Source organism: Grammomys surdaster, unplaced genomic scaffold (genome assembly GCF_004785775.1).
Source record: "Grammomys surdaster isolate TR1022 unplaced genomic scaffold, NIH_TR_1.0 146, whole genome shotgun sequence".
Lineage (NCBI taxonomy): Eukaryota > Metazoa > Chordata > Mammalia > Rodentia > Muridae > Grammomys > Grammomys surdaster.
In genome coordinates, this window is record NW_021604604.1 from 12,989,965 (window position 1) to 13,009,813 (window position 19,849).

Consider the following 19,849-nt stretch of genomic DNA (forward strand, 5'->3'; position numbering starts at 1 on the left):
TCTGAGCATAGTTGCTTGGGAGGAGTAAAGATGTAGGGCATCAGTTAACCCAAAGACTGTGCGTGTGTGTGTGTGCGCGTGTCTGTCTGTCTGTCTGTCTATCTGTCTTAAGTGTTCACAGAGTTACTTAAATCCACTTTGTGATAGAAAATACTTATTAGAACAAAAACGTAACTGGTAGTGACATTTGTTGCTACAAATAGTGTGTTGATACACACACTATTGCCTTGGCCCAGTAAAAGCTGTGTACTTAATCTTCACTAAAAAAATAAAATAAAATAAATCATCTTTGTATAGAAATCATGTAGGCATTTCCTCTTAATTTCATCATAGCAGAGGTCAGATTACTTGACAGAGAGACTATGGGTTTGGTTTGGCCACTGGAATTGCGAGACCTTTGAGACATGATTTAGAACCTGCTTCTGTGAGGGGAGCCTTGCTTATAGATTTGTACCCTGGGTCCACCTCCATCTCTTGCTTCATGTGACTCTGGTTTCCATCCTTTCTGGTCCTCTCTACTCTACCTACCACACCTTTGCCAAGTCCTTCACTAGATATAAGGAACACATGAACTTTGTGGTGGCCCTGCTGAGATTCATGGGAGCAATACAGTTGTAGTGTAGCCCAACAGTCAGTCAGCAAGTGTTTCTGGAAGCTTTCTGCTGATGCCACTGTCGCAGGCTGTGCTGGTCGGAATGAGACTGGCCCACAGAGGCTTGTATATTTGGATGTTCGGTCCCCAGTTAATGGAACTGTTTGAGAAGGATTAGAGCGGTGGCCTTAGTGGAAGAAGTCTGTCACTTAGAGTGGGCTTTGCGATTTGGAAGCTCAGGCCTGGCCCAGTCACTGTCTCTGCCTGCTGTCTGCAACACACTTACCTGCTTTCCACCATGAAGATAATGAACTAACACCCTGACACTGTAAGCAGATCCCCAGTTAAGTGCTTTCTCTTGTCAGAGTGGCTCTGGTGGTGGTATCTCTTCACAGCGTTAGAAGAGTAACTAAGACGCAAGCCATGCCTTAAGTATCCCTAAGCCTGCCCCCATGCACAGCAGAGAGAGTACACGTGTAGACACTGTTTGAACTGGGCATGTGGAAGCATTGCCTGCTGGCCTAACACGGAGAGGCCCCTCCCTCACTGTGAAGCACTCTGGGCTAGCGTGCTTCACTGCTTTTAACATTTAGAGAAATTGATTTCTAAGTACTTGTAATCTTAGGAGGCACTTTTCTTATATTCCTGTCTGCTGCCTCCTTATTGAAAAGTTTTACTGGAGCAAAGAAGCCATGTCCTCTAAAGGGTTTGTGCATTTAATATATTGGCCATGTGCCTTTTACACACAAGTATCTAATGAGGGCTTGCCGTTTAGGAGATAGTTACATAGTATGTAATTTTTGTGTGTGGTTCTCCTCCTCGGACTCTACTTTCTTAACTGTGAACTGTGGGTATTTTTACTCAGTGTTTCCCACTGCCAATGTGGGCACGTGCCATTGCTCTGAAGGAATACAAAAGGAGAAGCCACTAGGGCAGTGGACATGTTAGGCCATGGGTTAGTGGGAAGAGCTTCTCTTGGATAGTTTAGAACAGGCACAGACATTGTGCCCCTGTACACGCCGCTCTTATTAATCCAATAAATGAAATCTGCAGAAATTTTCCTTTAAAAAATTGTAAATTTTATTAATTTTTAATTTTATGTGTTTGGTTGTTTTACTTGCATGTATGTCTGTGCATCACATACGTGCAATGCCCACAGAGACCAGAAGAGGCATTGGCTTGCCTGGAATTGCATTTGCAAAGGTTGTAAACTGTCACATAGGTGCTGGGAATCGAATGTGAGTCCTCTGGAAGAACAGCCAGGCTGAGCGTCTCTCCAGTTTCATCCCCTTCAACCTTACACAATGCACAGGTGTATCCATCGGGCTGGAGAGATAAAGGCTGGACTCATACCACATGTCAGATGAATGTCTTATCAGCTGGTTTTCCTTGGATATACTTCTCTACTTACTTAAATGTAAAGCGTGAGGCAGAAACTTTTCTTGTTCTTTATACAGAAAATAAACTCTCCTGTACCTGTTTAGAGTTTCCACCTAAATCTTTCTCTTGCCTGCAGATGGACTTCACGTCAACGTATGTTCAAAGCAAGTGTCTCACTGCCTCCACTGCAGTAGAGTGCGGGAAAGGCACGGGTGCTGGCCTTAGCTTTGGGTGGGCTCTGCGTCTACCCCGTGCTGGCTATGAACCCTTGAGCAACTCCATCTCTACCTCAGTTTCCTCCCCTAGGAGATCATGAAGTCATGTGTCTATTTCAATGTTGTGTTATGTGTTTTGAGTGATGACTGACACATAGGAATTAGTTAATGGGGTCGACAACTGTGACTGTTGTCATTACTGCTTATTGTTCAATTTAGATGGCAATCTATACTGCCATCTAAAATAACGGCTGTGCTATACCTCAGATTATAACTCATCTGTTGAAAAGTCTCTAGAGTTTACTTCCAGTTAACTCAGGATAAACTACCTGGTCCTCTTCATGGTACTCTGTGTTGTAACTGGGTCAGTTTTCTGGCCTCCAGCTGGGGCCTGTCTGTCTTGTTCAGAGAGAGCATCTTGTTCTTTCCGGCTCTCCTTCCTGCTCTGCACCACCCCACTTCTGATTTTTAAATTGTTTTTACCACTTTAATTTTCCTGTTTGCTTTGTCTTGTTTTGTTTGGATTGGATGGGACTGGACTGGGTTGGAATGCCGGTGATGGGAACCAGGGCCTTCCTTCCACACGCTAAGCAAGTGCTGTGCCACATCTGTTTATTGCCTGTGTCATGATGTTGATTCCAAGATCAAACTTGGGTCTTTAGCTTGGCAGCCTTCTGGGCCCAGCACACCAAAACATAGTGTCATTCTTTAATAATCCCGAAGAAATGGGTCTATACCTGTTATATACCAACTAAAACTCCCTATAAAGAAACAAACAGTATGGGAATTCTAAGAGAGTAAACATAGTACTCCCACCCCAGAGGAGAGGAGGGGAGGGGGGAGGAGAGAAGAGGAGAGGGGGAGAGGGGGAGAGGGGGAGAGAGGGAGAGAGAGGGAGAGGAGAGGCAAGACGGTAGTGACTGGGGCCATGAGGAACTCCCATCTCCTGCTCACAGCATCCCCTGCAGGTTGCAGTCTGTGAGCATCAGTTAGAGATTTCGTTAACTGCATAGTGGGAGAAAATAAAACCTTATATTCAAGGGTCAAATGTTGTCTTATAATAAAAGTTAAAATATTTTTCAGTTTTTGCAAATGACATGTTTAATTTTTTTCATGGTAATCTGGTAATGTGATAGAGCATTTAAAATACACTCTGCTAACTGGCCATTTTATTACGCCTCCCTTCAACTGCTCACAATTCTATGTTAGTTATTTAGAATATAAAAGTAAGTGGGCTGGAGACATGGCTCCGTCAAGTCGTCTGGCTGCTTAGAAGACCCGGCTCCTACTCCCAGTGCTTGCCTCCCAGCTGACAACCCTCTGAAGCCATGTCTAGGGGATCTAGTGTTGTCTTCAGAATCCCAGGCGCCAGGCATGTACATGGTAACACATGTACACACCAGCCAGACACACTCACAATTTTTTTTAATTAAATAAATCACCTAATGTGGTTTTCATTATTTTTAAATTTCTTTTTCTGTCTTTACATTTTTAAGTAGTATATTGTTAGAATGTTTTGTTTTCAGTTGGAGAGTATTTTTCTTTTAAACAATAAGTTATACTGTGGAAATACCCAAGATAATAACAATCTGGGGGAGAATTTTTGTACTAGAGTAAGTTACCAAATGACTTTCAACTTTAACAGACCTGCTTGAAGCTTAAAGCAAAGACTTTGCTGATTTCAAAACTGTTTTAGTTGAGATGTGCTAACATGAAAGCAACGTAATGTGAAGTCTCAGCCACCGACCAGCTGTTTAATGAGCGTCACCTTTGCTTAGAAAGCATGTCACAGTGTGTAAGAAAGTACAAGAATTGGGTGTTAGGCAGTTGGTGGCCCTCGCCTGTGAGCTGTCCCTGCCTGCACAGTGCCTACTTAGGTTCTGAGGTTAGCTCTGTCTTAGTATCATTTCCTCAACAAATCGCTTCCTGTTAGGCACTGATGTTTGTCTGTGTGCATCAGTGTTTGTCAGTGTTTCCACACACATAAGATAATCTTCAGTTGTTCATGATGTGTCTCTTAGACTAGATAATCATCATTCATATATTTGTTTTACTTATGGATTTATTGTTCATTTTAGGTAAGGAAGATGAATATCCAAAGAAACCCTTGGGGCAGCTTCCACCTGAGTCTAACTCTGCTTGTATTAATCACCTGAGCAACGGACAAAGAAGTGTTGGCAGGCCCAGCCCCAAAATAAGCAGCAGGAAAGAAGATGGGTCGCCTCACAAAAAACACGAGCATTCTCCTGCCCATCACAGCAGAAATGGCATGCCAGAAAGAGTCGGGCAATCAAGACGGAAGTCCGTGGATGAGGATAGTAAAAATCTGAAGCATGAGGGAGATTTTCAGAGAAAATCTTCCCCGGGTACACAGGACAGTTCCAGGCACTATAACCATGCAGCTGCTAACCAAAATAGCAATGCAATTTCAAACATCAGGAAGGAATTTATGCCCAAATGGAGAAAACCATCAGATGCCTCAGCTATTGAAAGAACTGCTAAATACGCCATTGAAGGCAAAAGTCACTCAGTGCTTCCCGCTCTTCCTGTCACCATCCCGAGTTCTACTGAGACCCGATTGTCAAATTCGAGGCAAAAGATGAAGGCTTTTGATGGGGGGGACGGGAAGCGGGGTTCCAACGCTTCCCAGTATGACAACGTGCCTGGAGGTGAGGGTGAGCATGGAGCATCTGCGGAAGAGGGACTGGAGCGAACTCACCCTCACAGCCCAAGGAAGCACCCTGAGCCAAGTCCTAGTCCGCCAAAAGCACCCAACAAGTTTACGTTTAAAGTGCAGCCTCTCAGCCATGGCCGATACCCATCCCAGCTAGAGGAGGACCTCAGAGCTGCGCAGCCACCCTCCTACAGCAACCCCCCTGGCTACCGTGCGAATTCTCCAAGACACATCCCTACTGCTCACAGTGGCTTTGTGTCAGCACAGATCAGCCCTGGGCCTCAAATTAATCCTTCCAGGAGACCTTATGGTTCCTCTCTTTCAGTTGACACTTCTCCAGAGAAAGCTTACGGCCGCCCAACTCCTATTGTTCTGCCCTCTAGTCGAATTGAAGTCCTTCCCATTGACATCGGTGCCAGGGGGTACGGCAGTTCAGGGTCACCAAAGAACGGAAAGTTCATCCTTCCTCCAGTGGACTATTTGCCAGAGAACAGAAAATGGTCAGAAGTTAGTTACACATACAGACCAGAGATGCACGGTCAATCATGGACTCAGGATGCTAACCGTAGCCACTTAAGCAATTTACCAAAATATGCAGCCTTTCAGCACATACCTTTTCAGGACCATGGCCTTCCAGAAGTGTCTGTAGACAGTCCAGTGAGATATAAGACTTCACCAGCTGTGGAAGCTGCCAGTCCTCCTGGGTACCCATATTCAGGTCCCTCACCTTCGGCACATCAATACAGAAATCGAGAGGGACTTTCTGTTCAAGAATCAGTGTTGCTGTGATAGTGTGGCTGTACTCACTGACAACAAGAGAATAGAACCCGTATGATACCCACATTGCTATGTTTATAATTGCCAAAGCAGTATTTTTTATATTGTGAACACTTGCGCAGCTCAGTGTGTGTCAGTGATGAGGGTGTGGGAATGCATCATCCTGTGCAGAGGCTGCTGAAGAAGAGGGAGTCGGTGCATCCTGGCTGAACCTTTAATAGAGTAGCCTGGAGCCAGCAGTAGCATTCAGGGCTGCACACACAGCAGGGTTCTTTATGCTGTCCCCTTCATATTTTCCCCCTAGACCCGTTGGGTTCTGACTACTGTTAGAAAGCACTGAGACACTATAGAGCAGATACTCTGAGGACTGGCCCTCACCTTTGAATAGACGAGGCAAGCACCTGTGCATATAGATTTTGGTTTTAAAACCACCTTTAATGTAGATCCATGGAATAACAGTGATTTTTTTTTTTACTCCTTATCTGTCTGCTCACCCTGCCCCATCATATTTTAATTCAGGTTCTAAACTGAAACTGACTAAAGTTTGTCCTGACTTTATGAGTCCAGCGCCTTACAGAGTATCATGCTCCTCAAGTTCCTGCCATTTTGTCTCCTCCTGAAAGTTAAAGGCTGTGGGGAAAGTCTCACCTCTCGATGGTGCCTAAATGAGAGTCAGTTAGCCGAAGTGAGCGGCTGCACATCTCCAAGTGTCTTGGTGCGGCTGTGCCCTGGGCTCTGGCCAGGTGAGGGACGAGCTGGAAGTCAGACCTGGCAGTGCCCTAGGCAGTAGAAGGTTGCTTTTCACAGTCATTGGAAAGCAGCTTTAACCGTAAAGGAAGGCTGCTTCTCACTCTGCTTCCGGTTCTCGCAGGCCCTAGGGGACCATTCACACAGTCTTTTCTGGCACTCAGTCTTCACAGAGTGGAGTGGATGGATACTGCTACACTTACTGGGCCATTCCATTATCCCTGTCAAAGTTGGGGAAAATACCCTAATGATTAATAACTATCTAGAATTTTGATCTTTGTAAAAAATCGGGGAGAAAGGTAGTTTGTTTCGTAGTTTTGGAATTTTTTTCAGTGAAAAATAATTGTAGTTCATGGTTTTTTTTAAAAAGGTGATTATTCCTTTTATGCTGTCACACACTACTGTCACCAAGACACTGACAAAGTGCTGGATTCTCCAAGAGCAATGGCTGTGTCTGTGTAAATGCTCGTCCACCGTTACCCTCTTGTATCTGAATATCAGAAACTAGAAAGTCCAACAGTGACGCCCCCCACTGCTTCATGGTGGGGTCCTAAGCTTTTGCAGTACAAAAATATGTCTTCATGAAAGTAACAGTGTTTATCTAGCAAACGTGACAATATTTTTATGTATATAATGATTCTAATGTAATTTAATTAACATGGTAATGATGTTATTAAGTGTGGAAGCAAATGCAGTATATTAAAGGTGAACACCACACTGAAACTCCCAACTCCTGACAAAACGACCAGGCTCTTGATTTAGATCATGTGGAAGGTGAGAAATAAATGTATATAGACAAGTAGCTGAGGATATTAGTTTCAGTTCTTAAAGTATGACTCTGTGACTTGTAAGGAACCAAGCTGTACAGTTTAGCTCATGATGGCAGCATCTATGCCTCTGCAGAAAGTATATATCATAGTGGTAAATTATGTAGATTATATATATATATATATGCAATATATATGGATACACTATTTTCTTATGTCATCTATGGCATTTTTTTTAATCTGTATACTTTTTGATGTGATTGTTTTTAACATGCTAAAAGTAATCTGTATATTTTGTTCTGTGTCTTCTGTGTGCAGCCTGCCCGTGGAGGTGCTGCATCCTGGGGCCTGCAGGGCCCGGCAGATGTGCCACATGCTCACCGGCAGCATTTACACACGCTGCAGTTCTCTACTCGCATTCTCAGTGAGACCGTGTTTAGAACCATGTCACCTTTCCTTGGCTTAAGCATTACTAATGGCAGCAAAGTCTTCCCCTCTATAAGACGTATCTCTGTTAGCGTCAAGTAGGAAATTTTAATTTAAAATTATTTTGCCACTATACAACTTTATTTTAAATTTATTTTTAAATAAAAGAAATGATAAGAGAAGTAATATTGACAAAGTGATTTAAGATATATTTATAGAAAATGATCGCTAAGGACGGTCCGGGCAGAGCAGCCAGTCTTAAGAAGGAGTCCTGCTGACCTTTACTTAACTAGTAAACTTAAGGGGTGTTTGTTTGTTTGTTTGTGTTGTTTTTGTTTTCAGTGGGGAGTTTGTTTGTTTGTTTGTTTTGTTTTTAATTCTCAAGTCTCACCCCAGACCACTTAAATCATACCTTGGATAAAAGGCAGGCATCAGAGAAGCATCTTCCCCTTGTGTCTTAATGCTGTCATCTTGAATCTCTCTCTAAGAAAAATGTCCACCAAGTTGTCTTATGTTTCTACTGTGGGATGTTTGAAAGTGCTTTGTTGTTGTTGTTATTTCGGTTTCTGTAGACAGAGTCTTGCTATATATCCCTGTCTGACCTTACTATGTAGACCAGGCTAACCTTGAAATTGAGCTGCCCCTCCCTTAGCCCCCAGAGCACTGAGGTTACAGGCATGCACCTCCCATCTAGCTCAGCTCAGGGTTGTTGTGTTGTGGGGTTTGATTGTCTTGTTTCAGTGGTGGAGACAACATGTGGTCTCAAACGCAGACACTGTTGGTGAACTAGCATTTCAAATTCTCTGTAGGTCAGAAGTTTAAGAGCTCATAAGTGAAGTCAGGCAAGTGAGGAAGAAGTCCATGGGCAGCAACGTTATCAGCTGTCTGAGTTTTAAGATTTCTGCTAGTCACAGCTGAATAGCTTCAAGGAAGGAGATGTGACCCTCTCACCTCCAGCCGCTTACACCATCCCTGCAAAGTAGACAGAGCCTTCAGATGGCCATTACTGCCACTGTTCTGCTTTTCAACCCAGCTATTCAAGCCCTTATCAGTGAGAAGACCCTGCCCTGCCTTCATTAGGACAGTCAATACTAAGCAGCCAGAACTCACAGGGACTGTGTTTCCACACTTGAGAACATGAGAAGACTGTTTTGAGTCCACAGGTAATCATAAACAGTTGCCATCCTAACATCTTCCTGAATCTTGTAATGTGTAAGCATGGAACATCTGTCTCTTTTGAGCTGTAATTTCAGTGTTTTGTGGGTTTGGTCTGTTTTCTTACTAGAACTTCTTCTCTAGAATTGTTGCTGTTTTATTCTCTGTCATCAGGGCTATTTTCTACATACCCTGAGCCTTGAAACCTGCTCTACCATTGGAGGAGAGGACAGTTGGGGTTGGCTTACAGTTCTAGGCTGTTGGGTGAGTTGGAGAATTGGGGCCAGCATCCCATCAGCAGATTTCATGAGTCAGTTTCAGTTTAGTGCCAAAGCAACCTCTGTTGGGAGCTGTGGGACTTGAGGATTGGGACTTGACAGGTGCCATCATCTGATAGACATTTGGTTATCCAGAGAGCATTGGTAATTTGCCAACAAGTTTGGGTGCAAAGCCACCAGAGAGTACATGCTCTGGAGAAGATGGCCAAGCAGAGCAGTCACCCATGAGAAAGGGCAGCAGTGTTCTGTGTGTCTGTTAGTCTGGCTGTGTGGGCTAGAAGCTGTCAGGTCTGCATGGTAGGCTGAGTTTGCTGTCCAATGGTTGTGTGACTTTGGGCAAGTCCCAATTTCCTTCCTGGCCTCACTGTCTTTAGCTTTAATGTGGGCATTTAAGAGGTACGGGTGGAAGAGAAGACAATTCTCATCTGATTGAGTGACAGGAGAGTTAACAGTGATAGTGGTTTGAGCTTTGTGTCAGTTGCTAGTCTAAGGTCTGGTATACACCGTGATGTTACAAACTCCTGTCTTCCTGAAGTTTCCATTCTGACCCACTTCCTTCTCTCTAAACTGAAGGTGGTGTTTTTGTTTTTGTTTTCTGATTGATGCGTTTTTTTCCTAATTCCTAGGATTGAGTTGATTGGTCAGAAGTGTTTGGTTCAGTGTCATGTACTAATACATTGTTATCTGTAATTACATGTCACAGCACTAGGCTTTAGTGGCCAGGAGGGATTTGACCTTGTTCCCTTGGGGTTGAGAGTCTAGTGAGCAGCGCTGGGGTAAAGGCAGTCAACTTGCATGTGCTACAAGACAGGAGAAGCAAGCTAGTATGTCTTGAGATGGCGCCAGCCTCTCACGCATGGTGGCTGGGTTGGTGGCGTACAATGCAGCAGACCTGCCCTCCGATGTATGGCTGCAAAGTCTGTTTGGATTTGACCAGGGGGAGTACATGCCGGCCTACTGTGTCTCCCTAGAGCCACAGTCAGATCACTTTGCTTGCAGGCACAAACAGGAGGTGGCAGGCCCCTTGAAGGTTTGGATGGGATGAGATGGACAGTTACTGTAATGAAGGACAAAGTGAACCAGGAACGAGGAGGAGGAGGAAGAGGAGGAAGAAGAGGAGGAGGAGGAGGAGGAGGGGGAGACAGACAGTGCTAAGGAGGGACCGCTTTGCCTGCTGCTGCATTCTCAAGGCTCTCTACAGGTTGTCCCTTGCTTCTGGTCTAGTTCTCTCTTGTACTCAGAAGTATTAAACACTGATGATTAAACCTTCCGCAATGCAGCCTTGACTTATTTGGGGGAAATCACAATCAGAATACAAAGCAGGCAGCACAGAGCAGACTGCACAGGAGCATTAACTTGGTAGAGCAGCTGTTTAAATGCTGCCACTGTGAGCGGTACATGAGGAGCCTGTGACAAGGAAAGGGTACATGTGCACAAGTGGGGGTAGGGAGGACTCTGTCACGTGCTAAATGTAATGCAGCAGCAAGCAACTGCTTGCAGAAAGCTGGAGCCTCTTGAGAGAGTTAATGAGCTCTGGTACTGATCTGCGGCTGCAGTCTTGGCAGGTGGCGGAGACCTTCTGGGATTCAATTTTCAGATGTGTGCCCAGTGGCAAGCATCAGAGTCTGAACACAGTTCTTTCTGCTCCATATTCTGAGGGCAGGGTGCCCCCACTCTAGGCTGCTTGCCTTTACTGCAGGGACCATGGGTGTAAAGTGGGGAGAAAGCACAGGTGAGTGGGAAGACCCTGTTAAGGGAGCTAATAGCAGTGGGGAGGCCTGGCAATCATGTGTTTACCCACTTCTGTGGCAAGGACCAAGAAGGAATGGTACCCAGAGCCATGAGTGCTGTAAAGCAATCACCTTGGCCCGCAGATGACTCTCGAGAGAAAAGATGGGACTTGTAGTGGCTGTGTGCTGGGTGTAGCCATGAGAGCAGGCAGAGGGGAGGCTTACAACCACCAGAGGTCAGGCAGCTGTCGAGTGCTGGTGTGGGCACAAACAGCCAACGCTGAGGCCGGAAAGACAGACTCACCGGAGCAGCGTGAATAATGGTGCCCATGAGCACTGCCCTTAGCGTAGACATCTTTGAGGAGGAGTCTCGGTGCTCCTCTGCATTTGTCAGTTTGGCACAGTGACCTAGAGTCCATTAAGTCTACACAGTGGCTTGAATTTGCTATTCAGCAAGACTCTGGGCTTGGGGAGCACACTTGGGAGTTTCCGGTTTCCCAAAGCCTTGCTGGACTCAGGTTCGTGATGGCACAGATTTTCCTATCAGTGGCTGGAACTTGGGCACTCAAAAAGACAGGGTAGATGTTCCTCTAGGGAAGAGGTTAATATCACTGACAGTTAAAGAATTTTTCCCATTTAGATGAGCAAAACACCCCGTGGCAAATGGGCCAATAGTAATGTAGCTAACGAAGACGGACCTACATGGAAACACTTTTACCAAAGCTGCTCCAAATCCCCGTTCAGCAGAGATCTTAAATGTAAGTGGCTGGCAACAGTGGCATTCTAAAATGTGGGCATTTCCAGCATCAGAATCTACATATTGCATTACTAGGTCAAGGCATACATATTAAAGGATGTTTTGCACTGTTCTTTACAACAGAACAAGAAACCTGGAATCTGAGTAACAGGATACGTTATGTTACATTCATATAAAGGAATTCTGTTTTTAAAATGTGTAGGTTGTTTTATATGATATCCAAATTTTTGCTGACTAATGTCACAAAAAGTATTCCTTAGTCCTAGTTGGCCTGCTCTGACAGTTCTGCCTCAGCAGCACGCTGTCAGAGGATTGGGGATGAGGATGGCTTGGAGACTGTCAGGAAGGTTAGGAGAAGCTGTTTTTGCAAAGACTTTGGGAGCAAACAGTGAAAAGACCTGTTTGAGCAGATGGACAGGACATGAGCCACATACAGCACAGAGGGAGCGAGGGGTGGAGCGAGGGGCGGGGTGAGGGGTGTGGTGAGGGGTGGGGCAAAGGGAGGGGCGGAAGCTGTAGGTCAGAGCTGTGTCTGCTCAGATGGCTCTGTGGTTAAGAGCACTCGCTGCTCTTCCAGAGGACTCGAGTTCAGTTCCCAGCACCTTCATTGGTTGGCTCACAGTGTCCTATAATTCCCGTTCCACACTCCAGCCTCTGAAGGTGCACACACATGTGCAAGCGTTCCATACGTAATACATCCTAAAGAGGGAGAACACACTAAGTTTTGCTTTTAGCATGTTAGAAAGTGATGCCCAAAGACTTAAGACTTTGAAAAACATGATGATTTAAAGGCAGTTATCTCAGAAATATGAAGACCTTAAAATGGAGAATCTCATATGCTCCATGCTAAATAAATCAATGTTGGACCTAACGATTGATTTTTAAAAGCATGTCTGCAAAGCTGGTCTTTTTTAGTGTTGGCCAGCCCTGATCAGACGCAACAGAAAGCTATTAAGCTCAGAGAGGAGGTGGAGGAGGCCTTAAAATATGACTTGTTCCATATTTTAAATATCACCAGATTGAGGCACAGTTATATGCTTGCATTTTATCAAATATGTACCAAGAAAAGCACAAACCCAGGAGCAAGCTGCCCTTAAATTGAACAAGTAGAGTGCTTGCCCAACATGCATGAAGCCTGGGGTTGATCTTCAGCCCCACACACTCGGTGTGACACCTGTAACCAGTTCCAGCACTTTAAAGGTAGAGGCAGGAAGATCAGAAATCAAAGGTCATCCTAGGTTTCCTGAGTGAGTTCAAGATCAGCCTGGACTACGTAAGACCTGTCTCCAAATAGTAACAACAAAATCCAACAATAACAAAAATCCCCTATTCAAAATCCCTAAAGTGGATTCATTAATCCACTTTCCAAATCAGAGAAGAGCTATGTGGGTAAGCCTCAGTGTCCACACAGCGCTTGGGAGCTCCTGAGAGTGTGTACTGGACAATATGCTGGGAACGTGTGGTTATAGAAAATTAAATTCCTTAGACAAACCAGATGCTAAAACTTCTACCCAGAATCAATATGCTGTCTGAAGTCCTAGAGGTTAATACACATATCATAGCTACTAATTTATGGATAGATTTTTGGAAGTAACTTCAGAAAAGGCATCCAGGCTTGAAGCTGCCTTTGAAATGGCAGCTGGGGTGTGTGAGTTTAATCAGAGGCCTGACAAGGGAAGTGTAAAGATCCTCCATGATCTATGAGTTCTGTCTGAAGCTAAGAGAAGTAGGGACGGTGAAGACAGTGAAGAAGTAGGACATGAAGAGGCTATGGAAGAGACTTTGACCATTTCAAAGAAAGCCGGATGTTCCTTTAGGTTAAAGTTTGATGCTGAGTGGCCGGACAACGTGCTTGCCCAGAATTTAGTGGATATTTCATGTGAGAACAAAGAAGCCATTAAAAAACAAACAAACCTTTGTCTAAAATGTTTCATAGCTCAAAAACTGCCAGAGATCTCTTGAGACACCTCAGGTCACACCTAGTGCCATTAGGCTCAGTTCTGTCCCAGTAGCCAAAAACTAAATGGTCTCTCTCAACATTGGCTCTGTGTGTGTGTGTGTGTGTGTGTGTTGTGCATACATGTGGTTTTGCACATTTGCCGGTGTGGGAGCCGAGGCATGATTGTGAGGTCAGAGGACAGTTCTCCCTTTATTGTGCAAGCTGGGCTAGTTTGAGATTTTCCTGCTTCAGCCACACATACCTGTAGTGGTCTGCTGGCATTCCAGAAGCTTAAACTAATGCATTCAGCTTTCGTGTGAGTTCTGGGGATAGGGACACAGGTCATTAGGCTTGTACATAAGCGCAGTTTACCCATTAGGTTATTTCTCCAACCCAACTCCAGGATTGTCGAGGCACCAATGAAATGCCCAGGCTAGGGAGGAGCCAGATCGCAACGTTCTCAGCGCTGTCAGTCACCTTTCTTGTCACTAAGCAGACACAAGGAACTTAGGAAGGGAGGATTTATTGAGGCTCATCGTTTGAGAGGGCATGGCCGCCATGACGGGGAAGGAATAGAAGTTTTCATGGCAGTGGAGTGCAGCTGGGACTCCTGACACCTTGGTGGGCCAGGAAACATCTCTGGGCTCTGTGTGCCTGCCTTCCTGTAGCCCATTTCCTCTGGGCCTCCTAAATATTCCACAGTCTCCTATGACAGCTCTGCCCGCTGAGAACCAACTGTTCAACCATGAGCCTGTGGGGGCGATTCACATTCAAAGCACACCACCAACTCCTGCTTCTTCGTCTCTCTGCAGATTTAAATCAGGGACTCTATAACCTTCCCCCTCCTAAGCCTAAGATTGAGAGAAGATGAGAAGCCAGATGATGTGAAGCTAGCTAACCAACACACCAGTCAGGAACATTCTAGAAGTGGTATTTTGATCTAGTTATTAAGATTGAAAAACGCTCAGCAAACCGTAGAGCTTGGTGGCCTGGCTCTAGACTGGCGCTTGTGAGCAAGCCATCTCCCAGGCTCAGGCCTCCTGAGGACAAAGTTTCTCTTCTGAAAGCAATTAATTCAGGAAGTTCTTGAGGGAACAGGGTAAATTGCTGCCTTTGGAAGATTCTTAGGGTGGTATCCGTGAAGAACCACGGCTAACGTGGGTTGCAGAGGTAGCATGTGTTGACATTTTCTCCCAACACGCCATTTTTCCTTTCTAGCTTCATGTAGATGGGACAGATTAAGCAAAAGTTAAGGAAAAAATTTAAGCAAAAGTTCTGAGGTGGACAACACCCACTCTGTGTTTACTTCTCTGTGCATTTCCACAGGAAAGGGAGATAATGAAATTTAGCTTAACCAAGCTGTGGGTTGGAAGTTATAACCTACCTAATTCCTTAATTAAGCTATCAATTAAGCCCGTGTCTGTGCCACCTGCTATGCCTGGGCCTTGTGCCATGTAGAAGTGCCAGCACTGACAAGTTTGTCCCCACAGAACCCAGGGCTCCAGTCAGTCTTCAGTCTTTCTTCCTCGTGGCTTCCTCTTAAGGGATATTATTCAAAGTCCACTGCCAGGCAGGTCACCCAATCCATTCATAATTCATGCGAGGTTACAGAGTGTCTACACAACCAGCAGACTTGAGGACTCCCAACTTCCCCAAAGGGAGCATTTTGTGTTAACTATACAGGAGCCAGCCACCTCTTTAGCCCCGAATGTCCCAAGTTTCAATTCCGTAGGGCAGCATTAGGCTGGGAGCTTGAGGAGAAAGAAAAATGGGGAGGGACATAGCAATTGCCTTTTGTAACCCGGCTGAGTGTGCACTTGCGTTGAGTGAATGCATGAAGGAAAGGAAAAGGAAAAGCTATTGTGCATTGAGCATGGGTGTCACTAAACGCTTTAGTTTTGTAGGATTCATTTCATCATACAGGAAGCTGCCAACGTACCTGCCGTGTGCCCTCCTAAGAGGAAGAAGGGAAGCTCCTTTTGTGGGATCAGAACTAGTCTCAGGTTGTAGGGCTCATAGCCCCTGGCCTGTGACCTCCGCTGCACAGTATCTAACTATTGGCAGACCCAGGACATGTGCTTCCCTCATTTACTCCCCCATGAGTGGTGGTCATGAGTTCAGTAGAAGCCTTGGCATTGGCTGAACCAAAAAGTCTTCTAAACATTCCAGAAAGAAGACTTGGTCCCCAACTTTGCTGCACTCTTCACCTTGGGCAGTTTTTATCTCAGTTGGGGAATGATATTTTATTTATAAATGAGGGCAGTGTCCAGGGTCAAAGGAAGTATGGACTACAGGCTGGTGGTGGTTCCAAGGACTGCTATGGCATTGAAAACGAAGCCACCACACCTCCTTCCGTGGTGAGGCAGGACCAGTGTCACTCTATTCCAGTTAAAATATGAAGGTCCCATACATGATCCACTTGGATGTTTTCCTAGGTCATTTGAAGCAAAGAACCAGTGTCCCTCCTTGTTAACTACAGTGAAGACGTGTTGAATATTTGCTTTGTGTTGGCAGTTTCCTTAAAAATCCATTGATGCAGAAGCAGATAAGACCTCACACACACACACTCTCAAGGCACTAATGCTCCCCATACACACACACACAAACACACACTCAAGGCACTAATGCCCCCCCATACACACACACACTCTCAAGGCACTAATGCTCCCCATACACACACACACAAACACACACACACACACACACACACACACGCACTCAAGGCACTAATGCCCTCCCATACATACACACACACTCTCAAGGCACTTCTGTCCCAGGAAGCAAGCAAGCAAGACTCAGACATGTGAACACAAGAACAGAGACAGCCTGAGCAGGGATGGAGAGGGTGGTTGCTGTGATTTACGGTGCTGATGAAGCCCTTGCTGAGAAGTTGGCTTTGGGAAGATGGGGAGTGGTTGAGGAGCAGACATTTAGATGTTTGCAGAAGCACCTCTGAGACCGAAGCAGTGGCAGGTACCCTGTTCCGGCATGTGGGCAGAAGAACAGGAAGCCAACAGGACTGGGATAGACTTCTACCTTCTTGGCTCACAGTTTCAAGGTTCCAGCCATTGGGCTCTGTTGTTCCTGGGTCTGTGGTGATGTGAATATCACAGAAGAGAACCTATGGCAGGAAGGAAGCCAATGGAGAGGAAAGCAGGGGACAAGAACAAGATATATCTTTGCAAGGCATGCTTCCAATGATGTTCTTCCTCCATGTAGGGTCTGCCTTCCAACCTTTCCATAACCTCCCAGTCACCATCAAATTAGGAATACATCAGTGGATTAATCCAGTCATGAAGTATAAGCCCTATGTTTCAGTCATTTCCACAGAGCTCATCCAATGTCAACTAAGACCCTAACACATGACCCTGTGAGAGATGTATGAAATTGAAACCATAGCAAGATCGAATAGATCATGGGAAGGTGTCAGGGAACGGAGACAAAGTGTGCTGGATAATCTTGGTTGTCATCTTGGCACACCTGGAAGGAAGGAACCTCAGTTGAGGGATTGCCTCCCTCAGACTGGCATATAAGCGTGTCTATGGGGGCATTTTCTTGATGGCTAATTTGTATTTGTATTTGTATGGGCCCAGCCCATTGTGAGTGGTGCCATCCTTAGGCCCACTTAAGTGGGCTCTGACCATATAAGAAAGGTAGCCAAGCAAGCCAGCAAGCTGAGTTCCTCCATGGTCTCTACTTCAGTTCCTGCCTTGAGTTCCCTCTGTTATGGCTTGTAACTGATTAGCCAAATAAACCATTTCCTTCTCTAAGTATGCTTTGGTCAGGGTTTTGTCCCCATAACAGAAAGCAAACTAAGACAAGAGAGTCAACGTGGGACCAGACTACTAGGCCACGAGGTCAGTGGGAGGACTTGGCCAAGGTGGCAGAACTAGAATAAAGTGTGGTTTGCTTTCTATCACGAGTCTCCTGATGGGTAAGAAGATGCCGCTGTAGCAGAAGACAGGAGAGAGGAGGGAGCAGATCTCAACCGTTGTAAGAGTGGGTGGTAATTTGGTCAGAACAGTGAGATGGAGAGTTGGTCAAACCAGTATTTAAATACAGCTCTGAATTCAGAACCAAAGAACTTTGCCACAGGTTGGATGTAGAATGTCATTCTAGGTGTCTGGGGCAGAGGGAAGGAGGGCTGTTTGACTGGACACCTGGAACGGAGCAGACAGGAAGTACAGAGGGCATGACCGTGCTGGGCATGTTTTACCAGAAAGCAAGAAGGAAAAAGTAGGGAAATCTTCCTGTGCTGGCTCCGTGGGACTTACAAACCTGGCAGGGAGCGCTGGTATCGTCTCCATTTCAGAGATAAGCACACTGGCAGCCCAGCTCATTTGTAACCTTAGCAGACATCATGACCACAAACATAGATCCTGCCTGTTTGATTTTCCTGTCCTAACCACTTTGTTTCCAGGTTGGTATTGGGTCCGCACACTGTTGACAGCCACGAGTTTTCTCCTTTCTCCTGTGGAGCAGTGGGAGACAATTGATTCGGTTCTGCTCTCGGAGCTGCTGCTCCAGGAGCACTTGGAGAGCTGGTGGACAGATGTGGAAGTCTGTGGCCACTCCCAGGACCTGGGCACAGCACTGCTTCCCTGTGAGGGTAGGTGCCAAGGAGCTAGCGCCTGAGGCTGAGAGATGTCTGATGGGTGCAGAGATTCGAGTCTACATGTCCCACTGGTCTCTGTGATTAGACGTTTCTGAACTAGGAAGATTGGAGTTGGGAAGTCGGGTGTGAGCAGTAATGCCAGGTGTGAGTCAGCGGTGGGGCGTTCTGAGCTAAATCCTAAGACCAGGTCGGCTCTTGTTCCATCCTGTGTGAACCTTGATGGTTCTGCATTCTTGATGGAAACTATGAGAGACCACAGCGCTCTGGGAAAAAGTAGAGAGGGGCTCATGGGCTACTTTCTCTAACAAGGGTATTTGTCAGTTACCTGCTGCTGGGTGACAAATCCGTTCAAAGAGTAGTGCCTTAAAATGGGATCTTCCCACCTGCCATGCCACCTCAGTGCCTTAGTTGGAGAGCAGCTGAGCTGTACGGGTTTGTGGGTAAGCTTTCCTTACTCAGTCTGCATCTGGTCTGGAACCTGTGGGCTTTCCTCATGCTTGTGCAGACGTGTGTTCTGCTGTCTTCTTGCTAGTGTGCGTGGTGGCCCGCCTTCAGGGTTAAGGGAGTCAGACTCCACCTTTCTCCTGGGAGTGTATCAAAGACTAGACTGACATTTTCTATCCCACGGAAGCCTAAGGCGTAGTCCGAGATCATCCTCTTTATGCCCTGTGTCTGTGGCAAATCTCTTGAGGTCTGCTGGGACTAGCAACCCATTGTTGAGATGTGGAAGGATCGTACATCATCATGGAAACAAATGCATATGTTTTCTGAGACTAAACGGTCCATCTGCTTACTCACCTAGGAAACTCCAGATTTTTAATGACAGATCAGAGTAGATTGTAAAGCAATAAAAACCCATAGATACAAAACTTCAGAAGGGCTGAGCAGTAGACAAGAAAGTGGCTTTGGATTGGAATAAAAGAGAAAATGTAAGTCTGTGAAAGGTTGTGGTTTTCTAGCCTGACTTGTCACCAGTGGCCTCTGTGAGGCTAAGATGGCGTGTGGGGCTCAGGGTCGTCCACACCGCTGGTTGATTGCAGGTTCCAAGTTCAGTGAACGGTGTCTAGAGTTCCTTGTCAGTTAATGAACTATGTAATAGCGTTGCTATTAGAGGGGCCTCGGGAAGCTCAGTGCAGTCAGATGTACTTCCAAGAAGAATTCAAAGCCCTTCTCTCCAAAGGGAAATATTAGCATGCATGATGCTGGGTACTTGGGTAAGCCCACTCTGAGGACTGGCTTGAAGGAGCCAGGGAAGGAAAGTGGTGTCTCTTGAGCCAGCAGTTCAGCACTCCCTCTTGCAACCTGGTCTCACAGCAATGAGTTTATCCCAAGCAGCCTTTCGAAGCTGCCCAAGTGCTAGACAGATTCCAAAAAGCCAAGTATGAGCAGTGGAAGGCCGGGCAACAGGGAAAGTGATCCTTGTGTTTCCTGTGTGGTCCACACACTGATCCTGGCACCACGGTCTCCGTTCTGACCCAGGCAGGGGCATTTCTCACTTTTGAATCCCCGAGTTGCGGACAGATTCCTGTGAGAGACCAGGCTCTGAAGAAGCCCTTATTCTGGTCAGTAGCATGTACTCTGGCACACGTAGCAGAAGTATACGAATCAGTGAGGGCTCGGGGTGTAGCTCAGTCATTGATCACATGCCTCACATGTGTGAGACGCAGGGTTCAATCTCCAGCACCACAAAAACAAATCTAAAGAGAGACAAAACAGAAGTAATGATAATAGTTGGAATACTGATCTCAGTAAAGGGTAAACAGGATCTCTCTCTCTCTCTCTCTCTCTCTCTCTCTC

General features: G+C 45.9%; 1 protein-coding gene across 2 annotated transcripts in view; it reads left to right on the forward strand.

Moving 5' to 3' along the window:
- The window catches only part of Usp6nl (USP6 N-terminal like), a 125,226-nt gene extending 114,945 nt beyond the window's left edge, over positions 1 to 10,281 (forward strand). The window contains exon 15 of one of the 2 annotated variants that reach the window (XM_028764881.1): positions 4,266 to 10,281. In XM_028764881.1, the coding sequence (XP_028620714.1) occupies positions 4,266 to 5,650 (1,385 nt within the window). In that variant the 3' untranslated portion in view covers positions 5,651 to 10,281. The remainder of the gene's footprint in view (positions 1 to 4,265) is intronic. The other variant, XM_028764882.1, reaches the window with a different exon arrangement.
- The last annotated feature ends 9,568 nt before the right edge of the window (positions 10,282 to 19,849 follow it).